At 36.9% G+C, this 21966-nt stretch overlaps 1 protein-coding gene across 1 annotated transcript in view; it reads left to right on the forward strand.

The window, feature by feature from the left end:
- The window catches only part of NXPH1 (neurexophilin 1), a 141852-nt gene extending 120745 nt beyond the window's left edge, over positions 1–21107 (forward strand). Inside the window, exon 3 of the mRNA XM_005152894.3 lies at positions 19157–21107. Coding sequence (XP_005152951.1) covers positions 19157–19918 — 762 coding nt within the window. The 3' untranslated portion in view covers positions 19919–21107. The remainder of the gene's footprint in view (positions 1–19156) is intronic.
- Positions 21108–21966: the final 859 nt, after the last annotated feature.

The following is a 21966-nucleotide window of genomic DNA, read 5'->3' on the forward strand; positions in this document are numbered from 1 at the left end:
ATAATATGAGACAACAACAGATAGAAACTTCCCCCTGGAGACCCTGAAGTTTTAATTAATTTTCACAAAAATTAATAAGGGAATTTTATGTATGTATATACATATTTATTTATTTATTTTTATTATGCCAGAAGTATCTTCATCTTCTTCCCAGGAAAACTGTGTATCTCTATTGTAATGTTTTTATCAGTGCCAATCTGGTATGGGGATGGGGAAACACACTTTTTGTTCCATTGTTTCCTTTCTCTATTAGACACAAAGTGTGTTTCTCCAGGTGGCAGAGATTTCATAAATGCAGGGAAGCAGCATGAAAAAAGAATTGCTAAGGAAATTGAATTCAGCCCCTCTCCATGTCTTGATCCCCCCCAGAACAGGTGGCTTGGCATACTGGCCACTAGTTCCTATTGACTGAGTCCATGCAATAATACCTCAGTCCTCTTGTGCAGGGGACTTATTTTTGGAAGCTGGCAAGCTTCCTTCCTGGAGGAGATGCAGCGACAGCAAGAGGGCTGGGAATGGTTCAAAAGTCCTGAATCTTTTCATGGCTCTTGCTGTGTTTTGCTGGTTCTTTGAAGTGCTTAAGAGAGATTGTTGTGTGGTTTGTTATGTGAAAGTCTGAAAATTTTTAGCCAAGAAAATATTTCCAACACAAGACCCTTTTTTGAGTCAGCTTTCTGTGGGGACTTGTGTGTGTCTCTTGCTGAGATCTTGGGGCAATTTACAAGAGGTTGTTTTTATCTTTCTTGGATTAACCATATTAATTAAATTAACTATATTAACTAAATACTAATTTAAAAGCAAATTTTGTTACATGTGTAGGACTGCCCCAGTATGACCAAGACAGCAGGGAAGAGAAAATGTTTTCAGTCCTGACAAACATTAATTACTTATTTCAGTAAGTTGATATTGACTGGGCTGTTCACTAACTGTGAGGAGTAGATTCAAATTTTCATCATTCCAGTGTAGTTCTGGAGCAACTCCACTAAAGTGCAGTCAATCCTTACTATGAATTTTTATTTGTATACTAGGAAAACATTGTTTCCTTATTGCCCCTTGAGGTGCAACCTGAGTGGCCAGTAGCCCATCAAACTGTACAAGCTGTCTCCTGAACCAGAAAGCACAGAGCTGCACCAGCTCAGCACAATGCCCAATGCAATAAGCTTCCAGTTTGCAATGATGATGTGCTAAAAATACTACAGAAAAATAAATGCAACCCATATAGACAAGTCTTCAACAGGCAAGTTTAAAGCAGAAATGTGGTTTTAAGCTTACAAATATGGTCTTAAATTTTGAAAAAAGGCAACATATATTGACATACACATGTAAGAAGCATGAAACCATGACAGACTGCAACAGTACTAGACACTGACATTTACAGAAAAGTTGATATCAATTTATTGACATTTTACTTTGGCAAACAATATGTAGGTAGAACCCCAAGTTTTAAGCTTTGCAATAGGACTCGAGTGCATGGTAAACTATTTTACTTCTACGTTTCTTCTCACTTAGTAAATGTTAGTCTAAAATACCATTGAATGTAAATTTGAAAATAACCAAGGCAAAAGATTAGATCCAGAGATAAGGAACTTAGAATAATCTAATCATATTCAGAAAAAAACCTCAAAGAATATGCACTTCATGATGTAGCTTGAAATTTGAAGAGGGGAAAACCTTTTGTTCATGTCTTTGCTGTATAATGCTTTTTTACAATTAAATTCAACACAAAGTGAATCTCAGCTGGTTTGGAATTATATTACCATCTGGGGGAAGATTTTGATACAAGCCAAAACTAACAGATTTTTACTCGTCCCCTTAAGAATTTTAATTGCCAAGAGTTGTTCATTTCTCAGGAGCAAACTGACAGTGCAGTAGCGTGAGTCTGCAGGATCTTCTTGGCTGCAGGATCTTCTTGGCTGCAAGATCTTCTTGGCTAGAGATACTTTTTTATTCATGTAGAATCATCTACAGCTCAGCAGATATTTTTAATATTTATAGTTAAACATCTAGCTAAATATTTATTTCATCTATACTTCATCTGGAAACTATGGCTAAAGGTGTAATTAACATTATCAAGTCTGAGCATATTCTTGATGATGTTGGTTTAAAACCAGCATCAAACACAGGAGGGTCAAGCTGCATGCCTCAGGAGCTCTACAGTGTACTCCCTCAGTAGGGATTCGCAATTAAGTTACTAGTTCAAATTCACGAAAGGTCAAGAGTGATTAACACTCTTTTGTTCCATTGGTTAGTGGGAAACAGATGTAAAATAAAGTGATGATCAAAACGCAATTCCTAGTAGATATTTTACATTATAAACACCAAGTTCCTAATGATCTCTTGCTAGCAATCTGATTAGAATGAGCAGTAATTGAACAGGCATAGGCATTGCCATGCAGCCATTACTGCTGTTTCCCATAACAAACAGTACTGCCATTTTTGGACTGAAGGACAAGCTGGAAAATTGCAGTCTCTCTGCCTGAGTTTTTGTGTTCTCTTAATATATTTGGAAATCTTTCATCCTGAGTGACATCAAATCATATTTTGGACAACAAATGCGGTCAAAGATTATTTTAAGTGCTTGGAATGCAGAAAAACCTGCTATTTAAAACTGTCAGTTTTTTTGATAATTTTAAATGTGTGTGGTTTTTTCTCAGATGGATTAATATGTCATGAATCTGCTGAAAAATTAGTAAAGTTGTAGTCAGTGAAGCTGGCAAATGATCTGAATCTGCATTACTCAGAGTACATGATCATGAAAATGCACAAGTAGTTTTAGAGAAAGTGTAGCGTAGCTGAGTTATGTGCATTACATATACAACCCCTGCCCTTCTTGTTCCTGGGCACCAAACAGGTTAGAGTTAGGGCTAGGTGAAAGGTTGAATATCAGGGGCTTAGAATGAGGAGTTAGGGTTTTGGTTTGTGACTTAGGCTACAGGCATTTGGTTAGGGTTACTACCACAATATAGCAAACCCATAAATTCTGGAGCTTGATGTTCTCATACTATCTTGCAACTGCTGAATGACAGAATGTCTTTCTTGTAAACATGGTGTCTTTTAGACCAAATATATGTATATACTGTTCTCCATCAAAAACTTGAATTTACTAGAAAATCTATTCTATTAAATTATCCAGGATGTTACTAGATTCCACAAGATGAAAATGTTTCAGACCAAATATACGTATATACTGCTCTCCATCAAAAACTTGAATTTACTAGGAAATCTATTAATTTGTCCAGGATGTTACTAGATTCCACAAGATGAAAATATTTCCATATTTTAACAACAATCAGTAAGATGAATGCACACAATTTTTTATTGTGTGGATAAAATGCTTAAAGGATTTTATAACAGGTACCAACTGGACTTTCTTGCTGTCCTACAGTCCTTTGTCTTAATTATTTATACAGCAAATTAAGAAAGAATAGACCCGAAAAAGCTAATAGCTTGAATAATGTAAGATGTTGCTGTTTTCTAGTATAAAAATGATATCATTAGTATTTTAATAAGTAAATTTACAACAATGGAAAATATTCTTGTTTTTCACTAGATAACTTATGGACTGCCCAGAGCTGCTGTTGACTAACAGCTGAAGTGTAAGATGGGGGATTCACATTTTGGACGACAGATTATATTTCTATGATTATTTTCACTATTGTTTTTATTAGAGGAACAAGTCAAACATTCCTTATTACTTGGGTCAGATGTCCATGATCCTAGAGGAAACTGGGATCTCTTAATGCTCTGCGAGAGGGTTTCAAGCTTCTTGATGACATGGACATAGTGAGTTCAAAAACACAGCTTACTTCTGAGCTGACTTTGTTTCCTTGAGCATGCATTCTTTATAAAACAGTAGCATTTTGTGTCTCAATCAGTTACTGGAATCAACCTTTTTTTGGACATCCTGGATATGCCATTGGAAAAAAAAAGCCAGAGATTTGTACTAACTCTTAGCTCGGCAACAGAGTAAAGACATCACCAATATTTCTTTTTTTAGCTTTCTTTTGCCAAATCTGTTTCATTGAGGAAACTCTTTAGGGCAGTGGCTATAAAAGTTTAGTTTCTAATACACACTAACCCTGACCACAGGGCGGTCTGTGAACATTGCAGTAATAGTAAAAATATGTAACACTAACTGTGGATTTTGAAACGATCTCTATTCTGCAAATGCATTTAAAAGAAACACAAGCAAAGTGTCATTTACTCCCTTAAAAATGGAACTGCTAAGCATTTATATTTAAATTGAATGCTTTTATGAGTTCATTAAATGTTATTTAGCAAGTTTATTATAACGAAGGCATGTTACCTACTGCTGTAGAATGAGGATTTTATTGGTTTTTCATAGTTATCTTTTGTATCAGCATTTGGCAGGTGACAAATGAAATTTGTTTGCTAAGGTTAAATTGTTCTGTGCTGCTGCTGCTCAGCCACACAGATATAGAGGATGAGACAATGGAAAGAAGTTATTTCTTTATTTGGGCACACATAAGAATATATTAGTATACAGTGATCTTGACCTACCTTTGAAGAAACATTTATTCTCTGGAAAGCGAATAACTTCATTCTTGTCTGAATCACTCCCCTGAAATCCTTTTCATGCTACACAAATGCAACTGCAGGAAGAATTGGCACAAATAATTCTGTGCAGTCAAGGTGATGATACTCAAAACAGTCTAAGGTCAGAGCAGAATGGACACCAAGTATAGAAAGATGAAGGTTCTCTGGAACTTGGAATGGAAAGTTCCAGTTTATCTATGCATTTTCTGTAGCACTGCATTTCCTAAATCATGCAGATGTGGGAAAAATAATGCCTGATTCTCCTTGAACCCTATTTTTTTTATACTTTAAGAATATGAAAACATGTTGTTGAATAAAGCCCAAACCTGTAAGTATTCCATCCTATTTTTTCAGACTCCGATGTTTTCTTTAAATTTAAAAAAACTTCTGGAAAACACACTTTGCAGGTATCCTTGTAGACTAAGCCCATTTTGATAGGCCAGTTGACTTTTTTTACATATCTGAGAAGTCCTTGTGATGCAAGGTCGGAATAATAAATTTTATGTTTTTATTCTTCATGTAGGAAAAGTAATATAATGCCATCACTATTTTATTACTCTGCAGTCATCCTGTTACTGTGCAACTTAAAATATTTCAGCCATCAGCATTTGGAGAAAAGAAAGTTCTTAGGTGTACAGCAGCCCATTATAATTTGCCTGTAAAGACTGCAGTTCTTCTAGTCACCCTGACTAGAAATGCAGTTCTAGATCAAGATACTGGAGTGTGCTTTGAGATGAGCTGAAGAAATGGTAAACTAAGAATGCACTGCATTTGCACTACTATAACCAGTGCTATAGGCCTCCAGTATTTCTGTTTAAAAAATTAGTTAATATTTCTTGCTAATTAGAAATGTTTTGACCTTTTCTGAAGTCTGGAAGGGTTTATGAAACCAACACTCAAGTCTTAGTTAAAAAAAAAGTCTTTCTGTAATTTAAAGGTGCTTGGCAGAAGTCAGCATATTATAATCCCAAAGATGTCAGTTTGCTGGACCTTGAACTGTCTTGTATTCAACTTGCACTTGTACATTGTGATAGGAATTTAAAGCATTAGAACTACTAAAAGTTACAGGAGAGGACTCCTGGTCTACAAGGTGAAGCACTACCTATTATCCTGGAAATCAGTGTGCTGAAGCAATGTTCATATATTTTCTTCCTGAGTTTTTCATTTCACTATGAAAAACTTACCAATGAATAACCTCCTTCAACTTATGTGTCAATGCCTAAAGGACTCGTAACTCATCTCAATTTGAATTAATGACCTTAGTGATAGTACTAACAATTGGACCATGGCTCTCTTGAGCCAGATATTTGCATGCAGAATTTGATTAATCCTGCTGACTTTTTACTTTTAATTAGATATGATACTATTGCAGGAAGAGAATACAAAACTACTATCAGGCACAGACAATTCTGATTTTCTACTGGGTATTATACTCTGTTTTGTTTGGCTGTGCTAGTTCCTTCACAATATATGTTTGGATCAGCTCAGCAAGGTACCACAGACCAAAAAACTGGTCTGTGCGAGTTCAGGAATAACCATTACAAAGAATTACTATATTGAATTAATATTACTAGTTTAGAAGAGGTAGAGAAATTGGTGTATGGTATCCTCTTCCAGTACTATGTAAATGTGACATAATGACATATTAATGTGACTCTTAATGACATAATCGGTCTCTTGTGATATCTCTGCCCAGAGTCACAGAAAAAACAACTATGTAAGCAAATGAGGGTAGCACTTTTCTGAGACTAGGTCTGCCTGCATGCCAGACTGAGCAAATGTACAGCAACATCAGAGTTATTTTCAGCTTTGGATCAAGAATAAATTTTGCCTGTATCTTGTAAATACATAACGTGGGATGTCTCCTAGTTTCTAATAGGACAATCCATATTTCTTTGACATCTTTGCACTTTGGGAGCACTGCAATATATTTGCGTACATCATAGCCAGGAAAACAATGTGCAACACTTGGCTTCCCAGCAAGCTGGTGCCCACATGTTACTCACTGCTGAGCAGACCCTTGTAAGAATTAGCAGACCTTGAGAAAATGACCAAAAAATTATCAGAAATGGTCTACTCTTGCAATAGAATAGCTACTTAAACTTCCCCTTCCTTACCAAAACATTAAAGAAACACTCCTTAGAGATGAATTTTAATAGATTTTTGATATCAATTGACTGACTGACTGAATCATCAATGCCTATTAAAAAAAAAACCACCTCACTTGGAATATATTGCTGTTTCTGGCTGAAATTCAAAGAAAAGGAAACCTTTTTCTTTGTGATCACAGAAGACTTCTGAAGAGAAAGCGTGCATATCTGGCAAGGGCAGAAGGTGAAGATGAAGGCATAAAAGCATTTTTATGCCAAACTCCAATTGAACCTTAGAATGGCCTCCTCTGTGCTTTTGAAATTCCTTTCCTGAAGTATTTGGGTGTTTGTAGTTAATCAATAACTTATAGTGAAAACCAGGTAATTTTAAAAAAAGGAATCTATACTCTTGCAATAGAATTTTTTATACTTGTGCAAGCTCTTTTTTGTATATTATGTGCTTCTCATACAAATATACAATTTATTTGTGTGGAAATATACACTCTGACAACAACAGTGGGACTTAGATCTTTTCAAAAGAAGTCTTCGTTCAAATTCAGGTTTCTAGAATGCACCCATGAATAGCTACATAGAAAGTGACTCAGCTGTACCAATATTCTAACTATTTTCTTTGGAAAAATATGGTATCAGCCACACAAGCAACAAACTATTTGGGTAAAATGTGGGAGTATTTTAATATCATTAAACTTTTACATTAACAGTGGATGATATGAAACGGTATGAAAATGAGTAATACTAATAGATCATGTCAAAAGTGCATGGTGGCTTTGTCCATTAGGCAGTACTAGGATAGCACACATTATAGTCTTTCTCACCTTCTTCAGAAGATGTCTACCCATATGAAAATGAACACTTTATTGCATGTGTTATATATAAACCAAACTACAGTGCAAATTTTGATTAAAATGTTGCTCTGTGGCCTTTCATATAAAATTTAATTTTATTTAATATTGCTTTCTACATGTATGCAGAAAATGGCAAAGCAAAATTAATAAAATGAGGCTTATAGGAATGTGGAATGAGAACAATATATCCTTGACAAAATTTATTTACCTAGCTAGACTTTCATTTCGAAGTTAGTAGCACTCTGTGATACTGGCATAATATAGGGGGTCTTAAAACTCTGTTAGACATTTCTAGCCCAATTTAATTTATTCCATGGAAGTTTAATCCCTCACTGAACAGAGATGGGGTGAATTTTCAAAAGTCATAATCCACTGAAGTAAGAAATCTTTAATAACAACATAGACAGCAGACTTCAAGAGTTTAGTTTAAACTCTGTAAAAATGTAAAACGTAGGGCAAGAGTTAATAGGATATTTCATACAGTTATATTTCAATCCTTTTCCAAATCTTTATAAATTCACTTGCATCTCTACCATTAGAAATATTTGGACTGAATACCTTCACTTTTAAGGCAAAAAGCAGAAAGCTGTGAAATTGTAATGTGAAGATTTTCAGTTTATTGTCAGTCATTTGATCCTTCAGTTCACAGGCTTTTCTATGGGAAAGTATAATGTTTTCTAAATTGAAGAGAAGTTATGTTTTACAAACTAAACACCTTCTGTTCTGCCTAAACTAGGCAAGAAAATGAAATCAAGCTATGTAAAAGCACACTACATTCATCTTTCTGCTTCTCTAGGATTTTCACAATTGACTTTAGTAGTAGGTCCCACAGATTTGGCCCACAGATTGAGATAAAGAGAGTCCGTGCATTTTGTATGTATTCCAAACCCACAATTTTAAAATTCCCATTGACAGCTTAATTCCCAAAATACCTGTAATTCAGACAACGTTGCCTTTTTTGGACCTGGAAACTCCTCTAGTGCCAGCCATAGAGTTAAGATTCTGCCTGAACCCCACAGGAAAAATGCTGCTGCCTTACTAGCTTTTGTTGTTGCCTGCTGGACCAGGATGTTGGTGGCATCAACTAAAGCTAGGAGGTGATTGATCAAAACAAACAGTAGGAAAAGGTTCCTTAGACAACCTGAATTTAAGAAGTGGAACTACTGATTGCGGGGTATTCATTTGCTGGAAGAGAGAAACAGGCAAGTTCTACTAAGTGATATTTGTTGAAAATTACAAAATTTATAGCCACAAAACCACTTTAAGAAGTCCTTGATCTGCAAAACCTTCAGGATGGGAAAGATTTTCTGGCAGGTATAGTATATTCTTTCCCTGATTTTAAATTCCTTGTCAAAACCCAACTTTTAGCCATTGTTGAATACATGGTACAGGACTAGATGTACTTTTGGTTTGACTTGATAATGTTCTCCGGCTCTTCAATTAAATGGATGATAAGAAGCACTTCCTTTTTACTCTAGGAGCTGCATCTTTGAAGGAAAACCAATGAGATTCCTTCTTTGAAAAGCAAAAGTGACAGCAGTCACTGTCTTCATCCCTGCTTTCCAGGGAAACAATGGAACGTTTCTTAGGGCTGGCTTTTCATCACTTCCTACCTTGGTTTTGGTTCCTAGTTCAAAATAACGTCTTCTCCAGGCACTTAGTGGAGCCTGGATGTTTAATTCTGAGTCTGATTTCCACTCTGGAAGTTTGTGAAAGGAAAAAGAAAATCATGGGTTCTTATAAGTACTGGCACAGCTGAGAGGACGGCACTGGCAAAGTGAAGCAGATTAAAACCAGAGAAAAATATCAGTTAGGGCACTACTACCAGAAGAAATGTCTCCATAATTACAGTCTAAGACTGATTGTTTTCAAGTAAGTAACTATCTTTAGATGACTAAACACTCCAAAATCCTGCTTAGTAAACTTTTTTGTAGGTGCTAGTGATCAGGACAAGCTCAAGAAGTCTAGTCTTTCAGACTCTAAATACCTGTGAAAATGGTTTGTGTGACTTAATCAAACCCCAAAGATAACAGAACAACACAAAGCTAGGCACTGTTTCTGAAAGGAAAATTCCAGGTGGGAAATTTTGTATATCTAAAAGGAGGAACAATACTAAGAAGTACTAGGAAGTCTGCACACCTTGCTAAATGAGTAACACAGAAGTAGCTTGAACGTGCTTAGAAATATATGGGTAACAGTGGACTTGAACATGACTAAAGTATTTCAGAAAGTGGTTAGTCACAGCAGTCATTGTGCTGCTTCCAGCCTCCAGCCTTTGTGCTCTCTCCATGGTGTTCTCTCCAGGGCAAACTACTGTAGGTCAGATTTTTCTTGCTTACTCTTAAGCATCTGGATGAAGAACATTTATTCAGTCCTTGAAGGTTCATCAGTGCCTCATGGAGTCAGATGTAGTCATTCTGATTCTCACTTGATTATGGAATAAGTCTAGATAATATTTTAGACCTAAGATCTGAATTCCAGGTGAATGAATTGATCTGTAGGTGGCATGGATCATGTTCTAACTCTTTCCTAACATGTGGCAGACCACCACTTCCCTTCATGAATCTATTAACATTCCCAGGAGTTGTAGCACTGTCACAGCTTAGCCCACAGTCCACATGAAAGAGAGGGAGAGAATATGAGACTCTAAAGTGAAATTTTACATGGTAATTAAGTATTCTCACCAGAAACTAGACACTGAAAGTGTTTTATGACCTTTGCATTTCCTGAAAATTATTTGAGACTTGCTAGTTTTCAGACTTATTTATCATAGGCAACTTATACCATGTAGAAGAGGAGTGTAAAACTGTAACTTTTGCTAGCTATTTTTCATTTGCAGTACAGCCCACTGCAATATCTTAATATTTTATGATCAACACCTGTTAAGAATTATAATGTTCCTAAACAAAGCAGTATATCTACTATTTTATTAGTGTCCTCATCTTTCTGTGGGTAAAAATTTTTTAGTTAGTCCTTGATTCTTAGTCAGGTCTCAAAAAGATGTCAACTGATGTAGGCACTTTAGTTTCAGTGATATTCATGTTTCACTGAATTTATATCAGCTGTCATCAGCTGAATTTATGTCAGCTTCTGGTCTTGCATAACCTCTGTTGTGTGAATAATGAAAAAAGGTCAGGTAGCCACGTTTTCTTTCTGACAAGGCCCATTCAAAACAAATGTGATAGCTCATAGATTAAAACTAGAAAAATAAAGAATACAAAGCTGAGCTGAGCCCAGATGATAGTTTTAAACTGATTTTATGAATCTTCAGTGTCTTAGTTTCATCTGAGATATAGTTAATTTTCTTCCTGGTAGCTGGTGCAGTGTTGTGCTTTGGCTTCAGTCTGAGAATAGTACTGATAATACACCATTATTTTAGTTGTTGCTAAGTAGCACTTACCTCAGTCTTTCATGTTCTTACAGTGAGGAGGTGCACAAGCTGGGAGGGCGCAGAGACAAGACACCTGACCCAAACTAGCCAAAGGGATATTTCATACCACAGAACTTTGTACCTAGTATATAAACTGTGAGGATTTGGCTGGTAGATGCTGTCAATAGCTGCTCAGGGGTGGGCTAGGTATTGGTCAGCAGGTGGTAAGCAATTGTAATGTGCACGACTATTTTTTTCCCTGCTTGAGTTTTATTCCTCTCTCTTTCCTAGTATCATTTATTATTGTTGTTGTTATTGGACAGGCTGACAGAGTTGGGCTTGTTCAGCTTGGAGAAGAAAAGGCTCAGGGGAGACCTTAGAGTAGTCTTCCAATACTTAAAGGGGGCCTACAAGAAAGTTGGGGAGGGACTTGTCTTACCAAGGCATATAGTGACAGAACAAGGTGGAATAGCTTTAAATTGAATGTCATGGTTTAAACCAAGTCCACACGGCTCGTTCACTCACTCCCCCCCCTTCGCTCCCCCAACTTCCGGAGAGTTAGGAAGGAGAATCCAAAGAATGTAGCCCCCATGGGTTGAGATAAGAACGTTTTAATAGCTAAGGTATAACACAAATCACTCCTGCTACTACTACTACAAACAATAATGATAAAGCAAATAACAAGTGAAGAGAACACAACATCTCACCAGCCACCGACCCATAACTCACCCCACCCTGCCTGACCGAGCACCGAGTGATACCTCCTCCATCCCCCCAGAGCTCCAGCCCTTCCGGGTTTCTCCCATTTACCTCCTGGGTATGACGTGCTATGGTACGGAATACCTCTTTGGCTAGCCTAGGTCAGGTGTTCTGTCTCTCCTTCCTCCCATCCTCCCCTCCTCCCTGGCAGAGCATGAGCTCAGAAAAAGGCCTTGAACAAACCAAACACCCGAGCAGTAACTCAAAACATACTTGCTATCAGCAACTGTTCTCAGCCTGAAAGTCAAAACACAGCACTGCACCAGCTACAAGAAGGAGAAAAATTACTGCTACTGCTCAAACCAGGACACTGAAAGAGGAAAAAAATTGATTAAACGTTAGGAAAATATTCTTTACTATGAGGGTGATGAGACACTGACACAGGCTGCCCAGAGAAGTAGAAGATGCCCCATCCCTGGAAGTGTCCAAGGTCAGGTTGGACAGGTCTTTGGGCAACCTGGTCTAGTGGAAGGTGTCCCTACCCTTGGCAGGGGGATTGGAACCAGATGATCTTTAATGTCTCTTCCAACACAAATCATTCTGTGATTCTATTATTATTATTATTTTTCCATTATTCAACTCTTATCTCAATCCAAGTGATTTATCCTCTTATTCTCCTCCTTATCCCACTAGGGTTGAGGGACAGAGTGAGCAAGTGTCTGTGTAGTACTTAGTTGCTGACTGGGATAACCTACTACTTTAAGGTAGATTTACACAAAAATTGCTGTAACAGTGTGTATTAAGTTCAATTTCCTAGATTTCAGATAGTAAAAAAAAAAAAAGAAAATAAAAAATTTTCTTCCCTTTGGCTTTGTGTGACAAAATATTAATATTCTTGTGCTTGAAAATGATTAGCTTACAAAATATTGTTGAAAACTAGAGATGGATCTTTTTTATGGTCAGTAATTAAAGGAAGCCATCATACAGATTCTGCAGGGTTTGTGAAAGGACCTCTGCTGTTCACTGCATTTGCAAATGACCTGGGAAAAGTGAGTGAGAAAGTTTGTTGGTGATAAAATATTTCAGAGTAGAAAAGATAAGAGCCAACAGTGAAGAAGGACAGAAAGATCTTACCAGAAGTAGTAAATAGGCAGAAAATTAAGGAATTAAATTCTGAGGGAATAAATGTAAGGTGAAACGCGTGAGGAAAAAAAAAAGAATGCCAGCTTCATTCCATAAATGGTATTGAGATTCTGGGGTAATGACAGTTCTCTGCAAGCATCAGTTCAGTGATCGTTAGTGATGAAAACCAAATAAAATATTATGAATTAGTAAAGAAAAAAGAATAAACAAATTACAGAAAATCATTTGCCACCATACAAGGATGTTGTTCTGCCACATCTTGAATTTTGCATGCCATTCTGGTCTCCTTATTCTAAAGACAGAGCTGGGAGTAGAATCAAGGAGTTTTCAGAGAAGGACAAAAAGAAAATCTAAAGATACAGGTATAGAATAGCTTCTATACAACAGACTAATTGTGAGACCAACAAGGCTGGTACTCAAGGCTAGAAAAAGTGATCAGTATTTGCTTACTACTATGAATAGATATAGCTGAGGCATGTTCTGGTAGGCTAGAAGCTGGATAGAAATCACCAAATTTTGCGCTCACTGATATTTGTAGAAAAAAATATGAACAGCAGCAAATAAAAGCAAGAAGGAACATGGGAATTTTGGATAGAGACAGAATTTTTCATCTGGAGAACAAAGGGTTCTCCAAAGAAGGTGTCAGGAGCCAGGTTCAAAACAGTAAGAGGGAATAGAGCTGTGAAAAATCATTGCTGAAGGAAATTACGGAGGTTAAAAATTTACAAAAGGTCAGAGTAGACAAATGTGCAGAAGAGCAGTCTACTGAGAGTTACTGAAGCAGAAAACATACAGAAACAATATCTAGCAGAGGAAACCATCAATATTTGACAACTGGGAAAATACTAGGGGACTATCATATGCTTATCATGTTCTTGCTCTTCTCCAGGCATCTCTTACAGCTGCTATTGCAGACAGGATGCTTTTCTAAATAAGTCTTTGGTTTGGTCCGGCATAGCTCCTTTTGTGTTCTCCTTTGACACAGTAGGTCAGGGTTTATCAGATTCCATTTATCAGATTCATTTGAGTTTGCATTTTTTGAACAACTAACCTACATCCTTATTCTTTTCATGTCATGTATTAAAAAGGCTTTTCAGTTAAAACCAGAGGGGTCTATTTCTATGAAATATCAATCCATGTCATTTTCCATGTTTATCTTCCCTTTCTGAAGTGTCAGTTTGTAACAGGTACAAATCCTTCACTGTATTTTATTGTTATAATCATATCTCCATTAACTTTAATTCTCAGTTTCTTTATTTCTGTATAATCATATCCGCATTAACTTTAATTCTCAGTTTCTTTATTTCTGTATAATATTGGCTTTGACTTGTCTGGAAATTATTCACTAAATAAAACATTTCCGTGCCACTAGTAACCTTGTAGTGTCTAGAGAGGTATAGAAAAAAACTATATCAAAAGTCGAACAGTAAAGTATATCCAGATTTTCATCCACCCATTGCATTAACAGGATTAATATGAAGAAACAGGATCCAGCTAAAAGGTTCTGAGTAGTCTCCGACCCATGCTGCGTCTGAGATATCTGACAGAGAAAATAACATTCTGAATTCTTTTATGCAGAGCATGTACAAACATAGTGCTGCCAAATTCTGACAATGCTATGCCAGTAAAGCCAATCTTGGTTTTGATTAGCTATTTACCTGAAGAGAGAGATTTTCTACCTTGAGGATTAGATTGTTTGTTTACATTTTCATTTGCCGTCAAGTAGTCATACATTCAGAGGAATAAATACATAATTTCTAAACCAAACTGCAATTATAGGTAATGAACTGTAATAGAGCTAGAATGAAAGAAAAATAGTGAGAAATCAAGAGGCATTCTGTACCTCTTTGAATGACTATTTTTTAAAATCTCAAATTAATCAGTCTTAAATTAATGTTAAATAACTATGGTTGATTTTACATTGAGAAGGGGGCCTAAATCACCATTTGAGGCCTTCATGGCTTCCCAAGATGCTTTTCCAACTTTTTTTCTCTGCTTCAAATATTCAGGTCCAAACCTGAAAAAACAGCCTGACAAAGAATTCAGGGCTCAGCATCTTGAAAGAGAACTTGAAAATTTCTGAGACAAATAAACTACCTATCCTTTAGTCCTAAATGAATTGCACATATTCATAAGAATGCATTTAATGATGTTAAACATCATAATAAAAAATTCTTCACCCTCAAAAATGGAAGATACAGAATGATGTAAAAATGATGGAGTAAAAATTGAATTACAGATAATTTCCTATGTCTTTTTAATGATGCTTTGGGATATTGTGCACAGTGAAACCCCTGTCTTTGCTCTGTCCTAGAAGCAGAAGAAGAAATGGAATAACAATTTGTAATTATTCACTGGAAATTAGTTACCAGGCAGTCAGCTCCTGGTATGTTTACGGTATCAATAAACTTTACTAGGTAGTGGAAATTCATACATTCCATTAAAAGCACAAGACTGGAACCGAAGGTCAGTCTGCTGGGCTTACTGGGTGATGCTCCACAGACATTTGTAGCATTGGATAAGCATTTCTAAATCTTTTTGCTATCTACTATTGTTGTATATGGACGCTTCTGACATGGTAATAACTCAAAACCACTGTTGTAGCTATAAAGTAAGGGAGGAAATCCCCATTCTCAGACCTTTTTCAGTAGAGATATATTGCCCTGTAGTAGTGCTGTGGGTTAACCCTGGTCACCAGCTAAGTGCCACACAGCTGCTTGCTTACTTCTTCCCCTTCCCCAGTGTGGCAGGGGAAGAGGAAAGGAAGAATAAAAGCAAGAAAAAATGAGGTTCGAGATGAAAAAATGTTTAATAAATGAAGGGCAAGTGAAAGAAAAGAAGAGTAGGGAAGGGAGGAAGGGAGGAGAAGAGAGGAGGAGAGGAGAGGAGAAGAGGGGAGTGAAAGGGAGGGGAAGGGAGGGGAGCAGAGAGGAGGAGAGAGGAGAGAAAAATAATGCATAGGCAACATTCACTGCTTCCCATAGGTAGAGTGATGCTCAGTCAGTTCCAGAGGAAAAGGTGGTTAATCCCTCGAAAGTCCTCTATCTTTTGTTTGCTAAGCATAATGTTATATGGTAAGGAATCTCTCTTTGGTGAGTACAGGTCCCCTACTAAACTACTGTGCACCCCCCAGTCTATTCACTTGAGGGGCAAATAGAGAAATGGAGAAGCCCTTGATGCTGTTCAAACATTCTTCAGCAAGAGCTACCACATTAGTGTGCTACAAGTGTTTGAGTCAAAAATCTAAACCACAGCACCCTATGAGCTGCTATGGAGAAAAATAACTGTACCCTAGCCAGGCCCTTTACAGGTTTCTGAATGTATCATCTAGGAGTGGCCCTTGGGTGTGGAAAAGAAGGAAAATTTGTTTATAGCTAACGGTGGTAAGGTACAGTATCCAAGTTTCTGAATTATATGCAAATCTACTTAAGACAGAGGACAAAAATGCCACCATAGAATTTGGGCTGCCATTTTAAATTGGCTCTTTTCTTCATGCACCACTAAAATCTATGTTTCAATAAGCTAGTTTTCACACCACTAAGTGCAAAATCTCATGGATTTGCATGATCTTTCCTGTATTATTGCAGCCTTGTGTTGGAAAGAAGAGAGATTGAAGTATATTGTGGATTAGTTCATGTGAAAATAACTGCTACATTTGCAGAAATTCTATCACACAGCAGAGCTCTATATTGCTTGGTGTGTGAGTCTCTGAGGATACATATAGCCACTTTCTATAGCACATAGTATACTAACAGTATATGAAAAAGCAGTTGGCTGGAAAATGTGAGTGAAGAGCAATGAATTCTAGAGCTTTTTTATTAACCCTTGTAGGCTATTTTTTTAGTGCTTACACAGACACTTGACCAGGGGCAGGTTCAGGCCTTCAATCAGGAATGCAGCCTGTTACCCACAATGTAAATCATAGGGGTCTTGGGGCTAACTGCTTGACCAGAAGTCTTTCAGGTATTTCAAAATCAATGATAGTAGCAATCAAATGTATTTGTTAGATCAGGTATGAAGCAGGATAGCATGCATGGAATCTGAATAATCCATTTTCATGAAATATACTGGCTTTCAAAAAAACATGTGTTGGGTCAGCCAGCAACTATTTCAGAAAAATGCCTCCTTCCTTTCCTGGGTGTTCAGTTACACCTGAAACCTGCTTTTTCAAAGGTTTCTTCTATACCATTGCATCTTGTTACATGAAATTTGTACTGTAATCCTATGAAATATAAATCACTGGGTACAGAAAACAAAAAAAGAAAAAAGGAGAAACCAGCTGTGAACAAAGAAAAATACAGTGGTAAGCAATCTGTATCCTACCTACAGAGTACAAGTATACTATCTCTGCTAGGTAACTACTTAGATTCATAGCAGGCTGACAGATTCATGATACCCAGGCACATTTTTCTTTTTATCCATGTTTCTTTTCTTATTCTGTACTTCTTCCCCATATGCCAGAGCAAAATTATATTCTGAGTCTCTTTCTTTCTCCCTGTGACATCTTCATTGCTGCTTCATTAACCAGTGCACCATCAGTGCATTTCATTACAGCTTCTCTCCTGGCTCACTGTGCTGATGCTAAAATGCAGCTATTAACTGGCTATAAAAATACTAGTCTGTATTTTAATCCTTACTTCTATTCAAAAGAGGAGGAAGTAATCTCTGCCAAAATCCCAAATAAATCTCATATTTTACCTATTACACTTACTGGCCCACCAACCTGAAATGCTCTGGAGAGGTATAGTGTGAGATGTCAGATTTATTTACCTATTTACTTACTGTAAAAGGCTGGGGGCATACCTCCTATCTGATCAGTATATTAAGACAATTTAGTCTGATTTTAAGTATGTATATTCAACTGGCCTTGAAAAAGTACTAAAGTTAATGAAAACATGCTTCAATTTCATGATTTTTAGGAAATGAAAAGGCCATCCTGTGATAGATATCCTCTGTGACATATAACTCCAGTTGTACCAGTAGAGAGGGGACATGATTTAAATACTAGCTGGCTTCCAATGGGTTTCCTGGGTTGGGAATATACTCAATTCATTTTTAAGTGAAAAGGAAAATATAACTGCACTTGAGGTAGAAGCATGTAAATCAGAGCCAGAACACAGAAGAATAAACCAGGCATATTCAGAATCTCCTTTGTATCCATGAAAAGAAAAATACAAAACTTCATGGCCTCTTCAGAGGAATCAAATGTTAAAAGATGTGGCAGTTTCTGGTGTTAATTTTTAAGGGGAATGCGACTAAGTATGTTGTTGGTCCCTTTCAATCCTCTGTTGTCTCTGTCAACTCCTGCTCTCCCTGCTACGCTCCATCAGAGCTCTCTAGCAGTGCTGTATGTCAGACAGCTGTGAAGGCGCATCTGTTCTCTGTTTTCCACACAATTAAAGCAAAGAGAAAAAATATAAATAAGACAAACTACTCTTACACTAAATTATGTGAAAAACTGTCTGAAGTTTTGGATTTTGTAGGAACATGGTGCAAGATTTTGTCTTTTTAAAACTGTGGTTTTGCAGGATTTTTTAATTACCACTTTTAAATTGATGGCCCTATTTTTATTCTAAGTACATAAATGGTTTATTGTCTTGCACACATCACTTTTTTGTTTGGGAAGGAAGATGTGAAAAAATAAGTAAAGCAAGGAAGAAAAATGCAGGTCATGCTAACTACAGACAAAGCAAATCAGTAGCTAATTTATAAGGAACTATAAGAAAAGACTGACTCCTCTTGCGTTAATTGGGGTACAGCACAGAGTATGTAGAGTTGCCAACACAAAATTCATTAAGGGTTTCATTTTTCTATTATTTCTGTTGTAGTTGTGAATGAAAGTCTCAGTCATGAACACAGACCAATGTGTACTCATAAAAGGAGTAGGAAAATAATATTACTTTTATTAGATTTATAATGACATGGACTCTGAGCATGGTCTGGCTGGCACCACCAAGACAGCACCCTCACAGTAAACTCTGGGGGCAGCAAAAGTAGATGAATGTGACTCTTATGGAGGAAGATATAGTCATTTTACAGAGAGAATATTCATGCAAGAGTACTTCACTTGGAATGTGAAATGTCCAGTGAAAAGCCATATATAGGCTGTGTACCTTAGTTTTTACATTCCATACTTATCCCTTACTGGCTTTGCAACAGAAGTGATTTACAGGCTGAAGAGTAATGTGAATGGCTGAGATTAAACTTGAAGGCCAATGTAAAAGACTGACAAAGAAGAATTAAGAAATAACTACTTGGAAAGAAGAGGAAAATAGACATGTTTTGTTTTACTGGGTACAGAGATATAATTTAATTAAAAAAATCCCCTATGATTTAAAATCTGATCATTTTGGTCTCAGGTGGGAATGATGGGTTTTCTGTTGCATATCTCAATATATCCTTTCTTTCTTTTTCCCTTCTTTCTTTTTCAGGTTACCTGTGCAAATTTAACAAATGGAGGGAAAACAGAACTTCTAAAATCAGGAAGCTCCAAATCCACACTAAAGCACATATGGACAGAAAGTAGCAAAGACTTGTCCATCAGCCGACTGCTGTCACAGACTTTTCGTGGAAAGGAAAATGATACAGATTTGGACCTGCGATATGATGCCCCAGAAACTTATTCTGATCAAGATCTCTGGGACTGGCTGAGGAACTCCACAGACCTGCAAGAGCCTCGGCCCAGAGCAAAGAGACGGCCCATTGTCAAGACTGGGAAATTTAAGAAAATGTTTGGCTGGGGAGATTTTCATTCCAACATCAAGACTGTGAAGCTAAATCTGTTAATAACCGGGAAAATTGTTGACCATGGCAATGGGACATTTAGTGTTTACTTCAGGCATAACTCCACTGGTCAAGGGAATGTATCTGTGAGCCTAGTGCCCCCTACAAAAATAGTGGAATTTGACTTGGCACAACAGACGGTGATTGATGCCAAAGATTCCAAGTCCTTTAACTGTCGAATCGAGTATGAAAAGGTTGACAAGGCTACCAAGAACACACTCTGCAACTATGACCCTTCAAAAACCTGTTATCAGGAGCAGACCCAGAGCCACGTGTCATGGCTCTGCTCCAAGCCCTTTAAAGTAATCTGTATTTACATTTCCTTTTATAGTACAGATTATAAACTAGTACAGAAGGTGTGTCCTGATTACAATTACCACAGTGACACACCCTACTTCCCATCAGGGTGAGGACCAACACGTGTCTGAGACTGAAGCCTGGGGAATAAAAAAGGTCGTATGACAAGGCTGTAACCTCGAGGAGGAAGGCCACATCTATTGCCTGGAATGTGTCTGCCTACTGCTGCTGATGTCAAATGGCTACAAATATGTTAGTGGAAAACAATCTAATGTAATTTTTGCCCAGTCAGCTCCATGTAGCAGTCTAGTTTTAAATCACTATGGATTTGAAATAAAACCATACACATATACCGAGACACACACTCTTTTCATCTCACATCTATTGAGATTCCTGTTAAGAGAGCTTTCATTTTCTGATATGTAAGGTTTCCGAGTAGTCTGTCATCAAACAAAATGGATTAAATAGATAGGGAATGGTTTCTAATTCAGACTGTTATGGAAATCTCTTTGAAAGTCCCTTGGGTACACACCAATCAATAATCCCCACGCATGCATTCTATTGCTTGGAGTAGCTGTACTGGTAAATACTACTGTAGGAGTAAACACTTGTTAAAATGGGAAAATTGTGTGTCTAGAGTTCAGTATTCCTTACTATATGAACACAGCAAAGCATTGTGACTTTTTTCCAGCATACAGTAGGCACATTCGAGGTTGTGTTAGGTGGCTTTTTTTCCATGGAGCAAGCCTGTTATTAGTAAAGATGGGCAAACATTTGGAATTTACATGTGGGTAGACATTCTGTTTTCATGTTTATCTGACTCTTTAATCTCTGATTCTTTAAACCTGATTGAGTTCAGGCCAGCTAAGGTACTTAAAAATTCTGCTACTGATCATTAAGAAGGAAAATGCTTGGTGGAGAACATGTAAGTTATAAGTGGCTGTCTTATCTTTATTACAAAATATTGTAACAAATTCAATATCCTAGTCTTCATTTGTATGAATGGTTTGTATTGTACATAATTTAACCAGTGTTATTTGAGCTGCTTATTAATATTAACTTGTAATTGTCTCTCTGCTTGTTATTGGTTACAAACAATCAAGGAAATGAGGAATCCGTTTTATCAATGTAGCTGTAAACTCCATTAAAAGACAGAACTATGTACAAAGCATTTATTCAGCTAAAGTCTTGTTGAAAGCTATACATATACAACATTACAGTCTGTCTGTATTTAGATATTTTCTTTCCAGAGAAAAAAGTGAACTGTACATAAAAATAAAAAATCTTAAAGTTGAGTTTCAATATGTACTGTGTAGATAGTAGTTTAAATGGTTCAGACAAGCAGATAGCACTCAAAGTCTGACATGGTTTTCAATCTTATCTCTCTCATATGTACATATATATGCATATATTTATAAATTTGTGTGTGTGCATGTATGTACGTGTATATGTGTGTGTGTGTGTATGCAAATACATATAGGCATACATGTATAACATATATAATAATTTCTCAGGCCCTATTCCTAGCAAGCAGATGTTACTGCTGAAGCATATTGACAACCTGAGTGGCAACCCCCACTACAGGAGCAGGGCTTTGTTTAAAATGATTTATTATCATTTAAAATTGTGGAAACATGGAGCCACTTTCTGTATACACAGGCCTGTCTTTGCCTTAATTCTAGCCTTCTCTGAGGCACAGATCTCTAATGGAATGAAGAGATCCCTTTTGATGGTACAAGGGCATTTTGTTCCTATAAACAAAAAGCTCATAGCTTTTGTTGTGTTGTTTTTGGTTTGGCTTGGGTTTTGTGCATGGTGGCATACTTTACCCCCAGCATCCAGGTAACCAGCAATTATAACAAGTCCATGACTACAAGAAGGCTTCCCAAAAAGCTCAATATTTCATCTTGTGTCTTTCAGAATTATTGTTCTTGATAATATTTTCTTTCCTCTTCCACCCTCACACCCCAGGTTCTCTGCTCTTGTGTCAAAGCTGTGAATGCAGATATGGGCCAGCTTCCAAATATGCACAGCATCACGAACAGCTTCTTTAAAGTCCCCATAAAAACTCCACTAATATTTCAAGAAGTGAGAAGTTTGAAAACTTCCACTTGTGGACCTGTCTTGCTGCAATGTGCAGAATCTAAGTGAGAATGCAACA

This window comes from Melopsittacus undulatus, chromosome 1, assembly GCF_012275295.1.
Source record: "Melopsittacus undulatus isolate bMelUnd1 chromosome 1, bMelUnd1.mat.Z, whole genome shotgun sequence".
NCBI classification, from domain to species: Eukaryota; Metazoa; Chordata; class Aves; order Psittaciformes; family Psittaculidae; genus Melopsittacus; species Melopsittacus undulatus.